Here is a 14,667-nt window from a genome sequence, read left to right as displayed (position 1 = left end):
ATAAATAAATAAATAAATAAATAAATAAATAAATAAATAAATAAATAAGTTATGCAATTCCATTTTTCGCGCATGCCCGCCTCTTCCAGTCTTCCAGCTCAAGGACTACAAGGTATATATATTTTTAAATTCTGTATCGTGATAGAAAAATACCATTAAGATAATGTGCAGTAATGGTTTCACTTTGCCACATGGTGGTGTTCTAAACTTCGTGTTAAAGCTCTAGAGTGAAAAGAAAAGAACTGTGGTCCTAACAGCCATTTGCGATGCTTTCCTTCTTCGTTATTGTACCATTAGATATGTCGTCATATCGTAGTTATATTTAACAAGTCATTATGAACGGCACATTGGGATGAGGGGGAACTTGAGGATCGCTGCTGTCCATTTGGAGACGAAGAGACTGCAGCTCGTCTATAGGCGCTGCCACGTGAAAGTGGTCTTGGACGGTAGCCAGATTTAGCACGATGAAGGCGTGAACGCGACGGAACCAATGAATTTCTAAGGTGTGTCGAACGCGTTCAGCTTCCCTCGCGCTAAGGTTTGCACGCTGTCGCAGAGCCAAGACATTCTCCATGCATGAGGTGTAAGACTCGTGCGGAAGTTGGAGGCGCGTGTCCGGCTTCTGTTTGGCGACTTCTTCACGCTCAAACGAGGAATCGAAGATATGCCACACACACGACCCGCCGTGGTTACTCAGTGGCTATGGTGTTGGGCTGCTGAGCACGAGGTCGCGGGATCGAATCCCGGCCACGGCGGCCGCATTTCGATGGGGGCGAAATGCGAAAACACCCATGTGCTTAGATTTAGGTGCACGTTAAAGAACCCCAGGTGGTCAAAATTTCCGGAGTCCTCCAGTACGGCGTGCCTCATAATCAGAAAGTGGTTTTGGCACGTAAAACGCCAAATATTATTAAGATATGCCACAGCTTGATGGTAAACGTCGATCAATCCGCCTATGTCGGTTTCGTCGTTGAAATACAACGTCTTCGCAACACCGCGGCCTGATAAAATGCGGTCTGCGTCAATTTTTTGGGGTGTCGGTCCACCGATACTGCACGAAATTGCGCGGTCTTATAGTTGTCGAGCCATTCGTCAACGTCGTCACTGAGGAGTCCCGCGGTTACATGTGTGCTTCAGTGCATGAAACGACGTTTTGTTAACAAATTAACTGGAACGCCAATGCATTTCTGCACAAAGTTCGGGAATTTATATCTCGAAACTGGTGTCATATATTGAAAATTCGTTCCAAGTGGATCCGCCTTGCGAACTCCACGGCTAGAATTTGTAGATCGCAATATGGGCCATAATTTAATCAGTTAAAAATTTATACAATTAGCGAATTTTTATTAATTAGTCAATTTTGCATCTCAATTATTTGTGCAAGTATTTCCCACCGCTTCGAGTAGACCAGCTGATGAACTCGAATTGTGATATCTGCCACAGGTAACTTAAATATTTTTGAAAGTGTTCGCTGAAACACCTTGTACGTAACTCCGCGCAACGACTAATGTTGCAGTATATCACACATAGCTTCGCACAATGTATATAGGCAATAGTCCTGTCAGCAGCTGATAAAACGAGGCTAAGGACTGTTAAGTTGCGTGGTCAGTGCCGCTTGGGATCAAGCGGTCAGTGTCGCGGGTTCTCAAACCCCGTGAAACGTGCGAACGTGAAACGTGAATGACAACGAGTCGGACCAAATTGCCTTTCTTCCCACAGGTCCCCGAAATTTCACCAAGGTTGATATTGAGTAAAGCCGTTTGTATGAGTGTAAGTGCATGATTTCTAGACGAGATGGGGAACCAATTCTAACATAATTTAGCTGCGCCGAACAGTTTGAAAGCAAACTATATGGCGGGCGATGCGCAGGTCGAACGCTCTTGGCTACTGCTCCTGAATTTCTTGAGGGCAAATTAACTGAAAACTCACCACGTTAAATGAGAAAACATGATCTTCTGCTAACACCGCAGAGCGAAAGCATCGATCTTGTCAAAACGATATGTCGCCTGGAAGTTTAACGAATGCCATGATCTATACTTCATAACTTCCGAGCCAGTTATTGTACGTTGCTACTGCGCCTGCGGACAAAAGTACATTAGCGAGAATATTCCTGCAAGTTAAACTATTAGTAACACTATAACACAGTGGCAGAAAACTAAATTAAAGAGGCAAATTAATCTTAAGCGTACATCACTATAATTTATTAAAGCGCCTACCTAAACGAAATTACACCGCGCGATTTAGAAAGCCCGCGTGATTTCTCAAACGTATAGAAAAGAAAGCAATAGTCTAACCTCCGGAAAGAAATAAGTCGTGCTGCGCGAAGTGTTTCGAAGAAACCAGTATAGTGTCAGTGACCTTTTTCCCAGTGCGCAGAGCTTCTTATCGATTGTTTAGAGATACGGCTAATCGAGCGCTTGGTGACGCGGCTTGATACAGGAAACCACCCACCGCCCCACGCATATTCCAAAGCTTGCGTGCTTGATGGTGGAGATTGTTTAACTGACGACGTCGCACTGCACACCATTGAGTTCAGTGTTGTTATGTAAGAAGCACGGTGAACCACAAAATTTTACGGAACACGAGATCTATGAAAAAGCTACTGTCTGTCTGTCCGTCTGTCCGTCTGTCTGTCTGTCTGTCTGTCCGTCCGTCCGTCCGTCCGTCCGTCCGTCCGTCCGTCCGTCCGTCTGTCTGTCTGTCTGTCTGTCTGTCTGTCTGTCTGTCTGTCTGTCTGTCTGTCTGTCTGTCTGTCTGTCTGTCGAATACCTTACAAGGCCAATACATGGGGATTGAGTAAGGGGGCATACAATCAAGTACATAAAATCTAGTAACAACAACAATAAAAGAAAACAGCAGCCAAGTGCACAGCCTAAAAGTCAGAGGAACATATTAGCTACATAAAGCTGCATATGAGTACAATAAAAAGGAACTCTATAAGTTTGTAACAAACGTATAACAGTTCAAGAAAAAGGCAGGAACAATAACACACAACAGTGAGTGTGATATTAATGGTTAACAAGGGTTAAGCGAATTCAGTGAGTGCTTCAGTGAGTGCGCAACTATGTTGTCGGGAAGGTTGTTCCACAGCCGAATGGCAAGTGGGATTGCAGACCAGTTAAATGCTTCTGTTTTACCATAGATGCGCGTGAAGCTATGATGATTGTATAATCTGTGCGACGTGTGCGATGACGTTTCTAGGTGTAGGTAACGTTTGTTACCGTGGTGGGCGTATTTATGAAATAATTACAAAAGGGCTATGTCACGACGATTACTTAGCAGCTGAAGTGAAAGGTGAATCTTTATTTGAGTTACGCTAGAAACGGTAGTCATAATTTCGGGAAATGATGGTAATTAGTCTATCTATCTATCTATCTATCTATCTATCTATCTATCTATCTATCTATCTATCTATCTATCTATCTATCTATCTATCTATCTATCTATCTATCTATCTATCTATCTATCTATCTATCTATCTATCTATCTATCTATCTATCTATCTATCTATCGTCTATCTATCTATCTATCTATCTGCGCAGCCTGGCATTGGCATTTACAGCCTCTACCATTAATGTGAACAACATTCTGATGTTCGGTTTTGTTTTACTGACTACTGATACAGGCTGTCCGGCATTGGCATTTACAGCCTCTACCATTAATGTGAACAACATTCTGATGTTCGGTTTTGTTTTACTGACTACTGATACAGGCTGTCCGGCGTGCCCGCGACCGGGCCGGTGGGCTAGACCTGCCGGTCCCGACGTGGGACTAGCCGGGTGCGCGACGAGTTCGCGTCCTCGCCGGACCTACAATAAATGTTTCTTCACTCACTCACTGGTACAGGCTGCTCAGAAATTGAAAGTTTTCTGAAATCCCGTCGTCTCTAAGTTTTCGTGGTCGACTGTACGTGCATCAGCTTTTCATATATATATATATAGTGTTATTAACGATTTATCAGCTATCACACCGCCAAACAAGCTTTGCTGGAACCCACACGAAGATATATGCACGTGCCTGCGGGTGCCAGAACAAGAGGTGAACAGCGGCTTAGTGCGAAAAACATACTTCAAAGCCAAAGACACTTGGCCTTGGCCCGCTTAACCAGGCGGCATGGGCCGTCTGTGTGCGAGCAGGGCAGCGTCTCCGGCGAGGGGGAAGGAACGGGAGAGCCAGAGGGTTGGATGGGATATCAGCAGACTCACGTGATGAGGGGTATTCCGTAGGCTGAGTGCATGCGGCGGGATGGAACTCGTAGAGGAGGGCGAGGTGTCCATAGATGTGGGCTTGCAGCTGGCGCCACCTAGCGGCCGCTTGGCTTCTCGGTGCATACAGAGAGGGGGATCAAAAGGATTGCGTAAGTTTAGCTTGGCGTTCACCGACGCGCCAACGGCGACCGATCCAATCCGCCTGGGGCGTCCGCATAATTGCTGTCGCAATAAAAAGTGAAGATCGCATGGATTGCAGGCTGGCGCGCGACACCTTGCACCTCGACCAGGCCGCTTGAGTAACAGCGCGTGTATATCTATACCGTGTGTCTCAGCTAACGTTAGCCAAGTTGGTTAGAGGAAGAAAGAGATTTAGAAAACGTGGTGCAAGATACAATCGTAAAACGTGCGGTGTTCGGTCATCAGAGGTCTGGCGACCAAAGACCGTAGGTCTTAAAATGGTATACCTTGTACCGTGTTTTACAGCGAAGCTGTTTGTGGCAAGGGTTCCGTGTATTCCGTGTTACGCGTGTGCAAAAACCGCGGGCCGATCCCGGAGATAGTGAAGCACCGGGCCGGCCCGCGGTGGAGGTGAAGCAGGCTTCCAGCACTCCGCCAACTTGCAAAAAATAAGTTTAATATATTTTGCTGCAAATAGAACCCGTATCAGATATTAAGCTGATAAGAACAGTGACCCGCGTCGCGGCCATGTGTATACGTTCGCCCGTGGTGGTGGTGGTCCCGTCGAAACGTCATGCGTGTCCCGTTTCCTCCGGCTCCTCGGGGTGGCGGTCCCGTCATCCACGCGAACGTAAATAAACAATCACGGTATATAGGTGAGTTCGTACCATTCTTCGAAATTCTGCGTCACATCTGTGTCTTGTGCTAAACGGCTTCGCTGGTCAGGTGTCATCCGCCTTCGCAGAGTGGAATGGCTCATGATTTTTCAAAGCAAGTTTTGCCAACTTTTACCTCGCTATCACCATCCAAATGCGACAAAAGAATACTATCAAATTCATGATGACGCCCACGTACCAACGCTGCTGCATTACCGGATATCCTAAAAAAATGCTTCCTGTGCCTACCCTCCTAGGGTTGGCGCGTGGTTGCTGCTGTTTGGTCGGTAGGTATCTCGACGAATATATATATATATATATATATATATATATATATATATATATATATATATATATATATATATATATATATATATATATATATATATATATATATATATATATATATTCGGTTGAGATCTTTCGTTGTGATGTCGTCGTGATCATTCAGCCGTCCTCACTCCTCTACTCTGTCGTCATTGTGTCGTAATGTCGTCGTGGCAGTTCCATCGTCCTCATTCTGTCGCAGACATGCCGTCGTGGTCATATAGTCGTTATGCCGCCTTGGTCGTTTCATCGTTCACTTCCCATTGTCGTCATGCCGTGCCATTCCATCATCCTCATTCTGTCATTTTACTACCGTCATTTCATTGTCGTAATAACATCGTCGTCACTACGTCATTGTGACGCCACTGTAATCGACCTATCGTTGTCATACCAATGTCGTCATTTTTTTCGCCCTCGTGCCATCGTAGTCATGCGTAGTACATGCATGGTCAAGCGCCCCGTATTTGTGTTGAGCGAGCTGCTTTCCGGTAAAAATGTGTCCGATGCACATTCAGGACAATGAAATAAATACGGAAACGATTAGAAAGCTTGAAATGAGCGTAAGCCAAACATGCCGACTCCTCCGAAGAATCGCCAACAAGAAGGCAGGCATGAGGGAGGCTAACCTATTAAGGATAATACAGTCCTTCGCGATCAGCAAGATCACATACGCAACACCGTACCTTAATCTAACAAGGGCGAGAAAAACAAAATAGAAATCCTTATTAGGAAAGGAGTTAAAACAGCCCTAAACCTGCCACCATGCACATCTACGCAGAGGATACTAAACATGGGCATTTCAAACACCCTAGAAGAGTTGATCGAAGCCACACTAGTCTCCCAGCAACAGAGACTAATGCGAAGCAGAGGTGGTCTGAGAATTCTAGCGAAACTAGGATACAAAACTAACAACAAAGTAAGAAACACGGGAGCCATCCCGTCACAAATCAGAGACAGGATACGCATACCACCACTATCGAAGAATATGCATCCCAGTCACCACCAGGACAGGAGGAAAGACAGGGTTAAAGCGTTACAAAAATCACTAGATAAACAGCAAGGGGTGTTCTACACGGATGTAGCAGAATATGAAAGCAGACCAGGTTTTGTCTCAGTGACGACGCAGGCTAACGGTGAGAACTCAAAGAGCTGCAGTACCCCGCAAAACAGTATGGTGGTTGCAGAGGAGGTGGCCATAGCCCTACCTTTGACTCAAAAAGGGGTGAAAATCATAGTGTCAGATTCCAAAACAGCTATCAGGAATTATACCGCAGGGAGAATCTCCAAAGAGGCGCTCAACATATTGGAGAAAGGTCCAATTCCAGAAGAATTAGTGAACCTTATATGGACTCCTGCCCACGACGGCTTGCCCGGCAATGAGAAAGCGCATGCATTGGCCCGAGAGCTTATTTACCGGTCCACCAATGCAGCCTCTACAGCCAGGGAGCCCCTACAAAAAGAGGAAGGTATAAGCACTTACAGCGAAATTCTCAATTATTATAGAATGGGAAGGAAAACACTGCCAGAGGCGCACAAGAAACTAAGTAAGCAAGAAGAGATAACATGGAGGCAACTCCAAGCGGGGGTGATATGCAACCCCTACATTCTGAAGAGATGGCACGATAGCATTGAGGACATGAGTTGCAAACACTGCGGGGCAAAGGCGGACATGATCCACATACTATGGACATGTCCTAGATACAATAAACCAGATAGGGATAGACAGTCCTGGGAGACTTTAATGACCTGCTCGAAGGAAGATGACCAAAGAGAAGTCATCCGCATGGCCCTGGACACCGCTGAGCTCCAAGGAGCATCAGCCAGCTGAAAGGGGAGGAGTAGGCCGAAGAGACAGGAAGACTCTTGCCTCCTCGGGGCTCTTTTTGCGGATGCAAATAAACGTTATTTCTCTCTCTCTCCGATTAGTCACTTGGTCGTGTGCTTTATACTTGCAATGGGTCCCTAAACAACAACCGTGTTCTTTGCAGGAACACAAACGAATGTCTCACCTAAAGCTATTCCCACAGCGCGTGGCGGGGATCCAAGATTTATTTTTAAGATCGAAGCTTCGCCTTGGTTTTTTTTCGTGAAACTCACGAAAGTAGAGTTTTGAAACGATGGTTTATCACTCGCAACGTCTTTAGGGTGCAGCGCTTAGGCGCCCGTTCATGCGACAAGCGTCGGCGTTGTCCCTCGTAACCGAATGGAATAACACAGCGAAGCACGAAAGCGAACGCGGAAGGCAGCGGGTGATGAAAGACACCGGAGAGAGCGCGAGGAGCAAAGTGGAGGAGAAGGGCATGGTGAAAGCGTGACAAGAATAGCGTAGTGCCGCGCAGTACGAGCTTTGCGGCGACGATGGCTACGAGATGGCGCCAGGGTAGCCCGCGTCATCTGCGTGGAAACAAAGCGTTGCGTGAGCGGAGGTCTGTCTGGGGCGGCTGCTGTAAATCGCGCCCACGCACCACCCACGCGCCGCCTCTGGCGATCTCCCGATTTCAGCGAGGCAGTCGCGCCACACTTCGCATCTTTTGCAACGTGCCGCAGGAGACAGATCGTCCGCGCCAGCCAATATATCGCGATATGAAAACGCGTATAGAGCTCAAATTTCGCATTAGGGAGTATCGTAATCGTCGGTGAATATTTTAAGAGTTTCTCTTTAGTGCTACTCTAATTAAGGGCTTTGAGAAAAGTACTATCAAAGAAACAAAATTGCAACAGGTATCACATAGCATAAAAAGAAATACATAGGACTTCCCGAAAATTTGCCGGGAAGTAAATACATCGCGGCGCCAAGGCGTCAACGTAAAGGTCGTGAACAGGTTTGCGCCTAGACGCAGACAATTGCGCCACCGGAGATAAGAGTAACTCGGGGTTGCTTCTCTTTGCTACCTCCATTATTTTAAAAGCGAAGCATTTCTTTACTAACCTCGTCGGGTTTCGTTACCGTGGCTGCGGCCTGGCTGTACTCTTGCCGAACATGACAACCAACCAATCACAGCGGAGCGCAAGCGCCCCGCGCGCGCCGCTGGGTTCCTTGCACCGCCACCAGATGGCGCTCGCCTCCACGCATCCGCGGCAGCGCCGGCCGTTCGGGGGAATGAAAAAACGAGCCAGAAAGCTCACCTACGCGCTTCCGCGGCTGCACGGTACTGATGAAGTAAAGTACGCCTTTTGCGGATAGAATGGATTCGTATTGCGCTACGTACGTATGCGCGTGCTGCCTCCGAAACCACGATGCGTTCAAGGCGTCCGTCGTACTCGCTAGTAGTCAGCAACTCCACTTAACAAGAGGCTTGGGATAATTTATGTGCGTCGGCGCTTGTGTCTGCGTGTGCCTGCGTGTGTGTGTGTGTGTGTGTGTGTGTGTGTGTGTGTGTGTGTGTGTGTGTGTGTGTGTGTGTGTGTGTGTGTGTGTGTGTGTGTGTGTGTGTGTGTGTGTGTGTGTGTGTGTGTGTGTGTGTGTGTGTGTGTGTGTGTGTGTGTGTGTGTGTGCGTGCCCTCGTGTGTCAACCCTTTATGCAACGCACAATTAAAGCTTCGCTGTAAATAGATTCCAACTCGTCGCAATGCTGCATTTTCTTTCAGTGAGTTCTCGACACCGCCACAAGTCCAGACGTCCTTCTTCTTTTCTTTCTTGCCGCTACGCGCGGTGGCGAAATGTACAGGAAAGAAAGAAAGAATACGCACCGCACGCTTGCGTATTCGAGGCCCCCATCGCTGCGCGCCTATAGCATCGCCATTCTCCCAGCGATCACGAGGCAAGCGTGCAAACGAGGCGCGTCGGCCGGCGCGGGATGTCCTCCTTACATCTTCGAAACGCGAGAGTCGCAGCGGCGGACGTGCAGACATGCGAAAACACAACTTATCCGGGTATCTTTGGGCAAAGCCAACAAGACGCGGCGCCGCCACCCACGTGAACACTCTTGCAAGAGCCGCTGGTGGAATGCCCGCTCTTGTCGGGGTATATATGCCTAACCACGTCGACCCGCGGCACTTTCAAGTCGAGCTCACGAGACACGCAGTGCGCGCAGAACAGCCGGGAACTTTCGTCACGTGCAAGCTTCAACCGCACCATGGTAAGTGACGCAGTATTCTCGTCAGGCACGTACCCAGGGGGGGGGGGGGGGGCCGGGGGGGCCCGGGCCTCCCCCGAAATCAGATGGCATACCCCCCCCCCCTCCCCACCCACGCCACCACTCCTCACACATTCCTAAAGCGCTGCCAGATCAATGTTGAGACTTGGCAGCTATTCATCGGTCAGCATTATGCTGCCTTCTTCACTCCTTTTGGACGGCGGTAGTTATCAGCATCTCTTGGGATGTGAAGGCCAGTTTTCTCATAGATTCGGCGCCCGCGAGATTAACTCGAGATGCGTTCATTTGTCACCATCCATTCAACTGTCACGCGCACAGCTGTTGCTTTTGTTAGTTCAACCTTCTTTGTTTAGGCTCATCCTGGGACCACGAAAGGGATGCGGCTGTTAGTCAGCTGTTGCGGGCGGAGAAAACGCCAATTCCGTTTAACTTTTCCTTTTGATTCATTATTTCCTTGAATTACAGCTCGCCGCGACGCTGGCAGATGCCCGGAATCATATACACGTGATATGGGTGAGATAAGGTGGGAAATAAAATAATGTGAAACAGCGTCCATCACGAAAACCTGCAATAACCCTTACACCCATAATCAAGATGACTGTCGCCCGTTACCTCATCTGGTTTTTTCCTAATTGTATAGCACTTTTCGTTCAATATTGGCAACCGGAAACAAAAATAGCAAGGAGTTGAGAAATCAAGCGATCTACTAAGGGAGAGAGCCAAGGCAACAACCAAACTGCAAGGAAAAGCGAATTTAACAACAAATCTAACAAATATAACCGTTGCTTACGAAAATATTTATGGATCAACATCTTTTTATTTAAAAAAGAAGTAGAGAAAACGCCGCCGGAAGCGGAGAACAATTACGTGTTTTGAATGACGTTTCTACAGTTATCGGTCGAACCGCCTCACGTAGGAACTTCTGTATTGTGCTTATGTGGGTGTTTTTCTAACCCTTCGCGGTGGGCGCAGTACGTCTACAATCGCAGTATCCTGCGCTCTACGCGGTTGTATGGGACTGGCGGCAACACAGCGGTACGCAACTTGCCAAATAACAACACGAGTCATTTTCGCACTTGGAGCAGTAAACGAGGAATCCAAAAGAACTGTGAATGTTCCGCAAATATATATTTCGCTATAATTCTTCCAGAGCTAATACAAAAAATGCTACTATAGTCGGAGACAACTTAAGTCTACGGTGAAGCCTCGCCCGCGCCCTCATTACAACCAGCCACTGTTCCTCCACGAGGCTGCAAATAATCCGTACTTCAAACTTTTCCTGTTACCCAAATAAGGCGGTAACCACAAAAAGGTAAAATTATTAGCGCTTAATTTTACACATTTTCTCTCGCCTATTACAGTGGAATGACAAAAGCCTAATTCTTTATTGAACTGAAATGCTTGCTTCGCTGCAGCTATTTATTGTCAAGCTTCACTTCAGTTGGCAGTGAAGTTTCATGAGTAAATCGGCTCAGCAATGAAAAGAACTGTACTGCAGACTTTTGAAGAGTGAAATATACTCAGACTCCGTACACTTTGACCATGTCTGTTGCACACCTCATTGCTTCCGCCGATGGAAAGACTCTTAAAGAACAGCGGACGATCAGGAGCTATCAAGCACGACGCCATTTTGATAAGGCCGCATGACGATGATTTTGTTTCCTTCTGTGATTAACTGGTGGAGTAATATTGCTACATGCGTGTGGTATTTGTTTGAACGAGGCGCGTGGGCGCCATCACTCCGGAAAAGAGGAGGAAGAACGAACTGGGCTCGCGCTGTGAATCTAACCGGTCAGCGCTGCAAGCGTTGTTGTAAATATAACCTATAAATAGTTTCTCGTCTTACTGACTCGTCTTTCGCGTAAGAATATCTACAGAGGTTCTACAGCTACCTTAATTCTACACAAGAAAAGCAGGGAGATACCTATAGAGAAAGGGGTCAGACAGGGAGACACAATTTCTCCAAAGCTATTCACTGCTTGCTTAGAACATTCAAGCTATTAAGCTGGGAAGGCGTAGGAGTAAAGATCGACGGCAAATATTTCAGCAACCTTCGGTTTGCCGATGACATTGTTCTATTCAACAACAATGCAGACGAGTTACAACAAATCATTGGAGACCTTAACAGAGAGAGTGTAAGAGTGGGGTTGAATATTAATATGCAGAAGATAAAGATAATGATAAATAGCCGGACAAAGGAACAAGAGATCAGGATCACCAGTGGGCCTCTAGAGACTGTGAAGGAGCACGCTTACCTAGGTCAATTAATCACAGGGAACCCTGATTATGAGAAGGAAATTAACAGAAGAATGAAAATGGGTTGGATCGCATACGGCAGACATTGCCAGCACCTGACTGGAAGCTTGCCATTATCATTGAAAAGTAAGGTGTGCAATCAGTGCATTTTGCCAATGCTGACATATGGGGAAGAGAGTCGGAGACTGACAAAGATGTTTGAGAGCAAGGACCACGCAAAGAGCGATGGAACGAAGATTGCTAGGCATAACATTAAGATACAGAAAGACAGTTGTTTGGATCAGAGAGCAAACGGTTATAGACGATATTCTAACTGACATCAAGAGAAAAAAATGGAGCTGGGCAGGTCATGTAATGCGCTGGTTAGATAACCGTTGGACCCTTAGGGTTGCAGAATGGGTACCAAGAGAAGGAAAACGCAATCGAGGATGACAAAAGACTAGGTGGAGCGATGAAATTAGGAAATTCGCGGGCGCTAGTCGGAATCGGTTGGCGCAGGACAGGGGTAATTGGAGATCGCAGGGAGAGGCCTTCGTTCTGCAGTGGACTTAAAACAGGCTGATGATGATGGTCATGACAACGACGATGACGATGATGATGATGAAGGTGGTGGGCCCCCCCCGAAAAAAAATCCTGGGTACGTGCCTGATTCTCGTGTATATAGTACATCGATATGCACAGCAAGAGAACGCATCACCCTCTTGTCTAAATCGTGACAATTGTCTTCTTGGCAAAGCAACGTTCACGAAAAGTCTAGTCTGGAAGCGTACGGTAAATGTTATGGGAGAAAAAAAAGTGGGGAGGTAGATGCCCCAGAGTTCACCTCGGCAGGCCATTTCCATAAAGCAGGCCTTGCATGGTCTTTTTAGGGTAGAGGCTTGGGCCAGTTGGTCGCGGTTCACAACGGCGTTGTTTGCGTAGCGCACGAAAGTGGTAAAGGAAGGACAAGGACGAGTAAAGAGCGCTTTTTACTCGTCCCTGACATTCCTTTCCTGCTTTCGTGCGCTACTCAAGCACCGCCGTTACATAGTTTCTTCGTTGTCAGACGTGTTTCCTAGGTGTGATAGCACACAGGGTGTCTTTTTTTTTAGCTGCACCAATTTTTAAAAGGGTTGATTATAGCAGATAGCACAATTCTAACCCCAGATATAAATTACTCGATGAGGCGGCCATTCCTTCTACGAGAAATCAAGATGTTCAGTTGGATAACTAACGTAATCACGCTGATCAACTTTTTAAATTAACCACTTTACGCCACATATGTCAATCTACGAATTATAGCCACTGAGTTCCACCGGTTCCGAGATATTTTCAAAGTGTCCATCGGAATGCATTAGTGTTCCAATGCCCAGCAAGCCACATTAGATTTAGATTTTTTTTAATCGCAAATAGCCTTTCAAACGAGCCGGATGTTTAGAAAAAGGAAAGTATTTGTTGTAGCGGGCCAGGCTCCGAAAGGTGCAAGCACTTTTTCGTGGCGTTGCTTCACTGGCAGGTATGATCCTCGAATGTTTTCGATCTTCGTAGGCAACTCCGCACCGAGACTCGTGTTGTAGCATATCGCATATAGCATCTCGCAATATATAGCCAGTGACGTCTGTCTTGCTTTCGCAAGCTAAATGCGGATATTCTGCACTGAGGCTGAAGGCTGTAACGTTGCCTGGTCAGTGTGTGTCTGGATATAAACAAACGAGAGTTCCGTTTGTAAGTCGGGCCGCACCTTTCTTTCTATGGTTAGCTGCGTCCGATGACTGGTGCCTAATTGCTTATGCCTGCAGTGCACAGTGTTGGAGGTGGAGGGCTCGGGCTCGCGAACACAGCAGACACACGCCGCCCGTAGAAATTAGAGAATTTTAGCGTGTCCGGTATTCGGGCAAGCGCGGGCGGTTTTCCGGTTTAGCGGGGGCGTCAACGTGAGCGGCCAGATTGGTGGCGCCAGCTGGTGGCGCAAAGCTCAACCACACAAACACAGAGCTAATTACTGTATTCTGCTTAGCTGCTGGCGTAAATTTTCGACAGTGGCGTAATGGTGTTCACAATTACGCCGCTGCCAAAAATTTGCGCGAGTGGCGAAGCAGGATATGGTGAGTTACTGCAGTTTTAGCTATGCGTTTTTCTGGTTGAGCTCTACAACACCAGGCGGCTTCACCGCTCCGGCCGCTCACGTTTACGCCCCGACCATCCGGTAATCCGCCCTAACCGCTCCCGTTTACCGGAATAGCGTACAAGCTAAAAGTCTCTATTCTCAAACCGAAGTGAAACGCAAGAAGCGAAAGCAACCAATCGGACCACGTTGAGTTTCTTCCAACGGGTTTCCAAAATTTAGCGAAGGTTCTCTTATGGGCACAGTCTCTCCTATTAGCGTAAATGCGTCACTTGGAAACGATCCTGAACTAACTGTAATGGAATTTACGTATGTGCACAGTGCCGGAAAGCACAGCATCGGCACTGTGCGCAGGTCGAACGCTCGAAAGCTGGACCGAGCGCTGCTTCCTGTTGTCTTCCAAATTTCTTGCTGTCTTCTCACTCGAAGATTTGAGTTGTCAGTTGATTTGCTTGCGAGTTGATCTGCTTGCACCACTAAACTATAGCATGCTATGAAAACGAAATGTCGCCTTGCGGCATAACATGTCAGATCAACTTCTGATCTTCCGAGGCAGTTATCATTGCTGCTACCGCGCCTGTAGAAAAAAGTACATTAGCGAGAATATTCCCGCTGCTTAAAGCATTAGCACCACTAATGCTGAGGCAGAAAGCTATGAAGGAATAAAACAAAACGGAGCTTAAACGTACATCACTATAATTTGTCATATAGGAGGTTGGCAGGTTTTGTTGTGAAACTTAATAAGAGGTACAAAATGAAGGTTGTACAGGTCTACGCCCCTACATCCAGTCATGATGACCAGGAAGTCGAAAGCTTCTATGAAGACGTGGAATCGGCGA

General features: G+C 47.1%; 1 protein-coding gene and 1 pseudogene across 1 annotated transcript in view; one reads left to right on the top strand and one right to left on the bottom strand.

Moving 5' to 3' along the window:
• Positions 1-4,745: 4,745 nt before the first annotated feature.
• On the bottom strand, positions 4,746-4,922 carry LOC135912269 (U2 spliceosomal RNA; annotated as a pseudogene).
• Positions 4,923-9,292: 4,370 nt separating this feature from the next.
• The window catches only part of LOC135912225 (cofilin/actin-depolymerizing factor homolog), a 31,367-nt gene continuing 25,992 nt past the window's right edge, over positions 9,293-14,667 (top strand). Inside the window, exon 1 of the mRNA XM_070526965.1 lies at positions 9,293-9,450. Within this exon, the coding sequence (XP_070383066.1) occupies positions 9,448-9,450 (3 nt within the window). The 5' untranslated portion in view covers positions 9,293-9,447. The remainder of the gene's footprint in view (positions 9,451-14,667) is intronic.

This window comes from Dermacentor albipictus, chromosome 10 (assembly GCF_038994185.2).
Source record: "Dermacentor albipictus isolate Rhodes 1998 colony chromosome 10, USDA_Dalb.pri_finalv2, whole genome shotgun sequence".
Lineage (NCBI taxonomy): Eukaryota > Metazoa > Arthropoda > Arachnida > Ixodida > Ixodidae > Dermacentor > Dermacentor albipictus.
The sequence above is the reverse complement of the archived record's forward strand: the minus strand, read 5'-3'. Positions and strand labels throughout refer to the sequence as shown.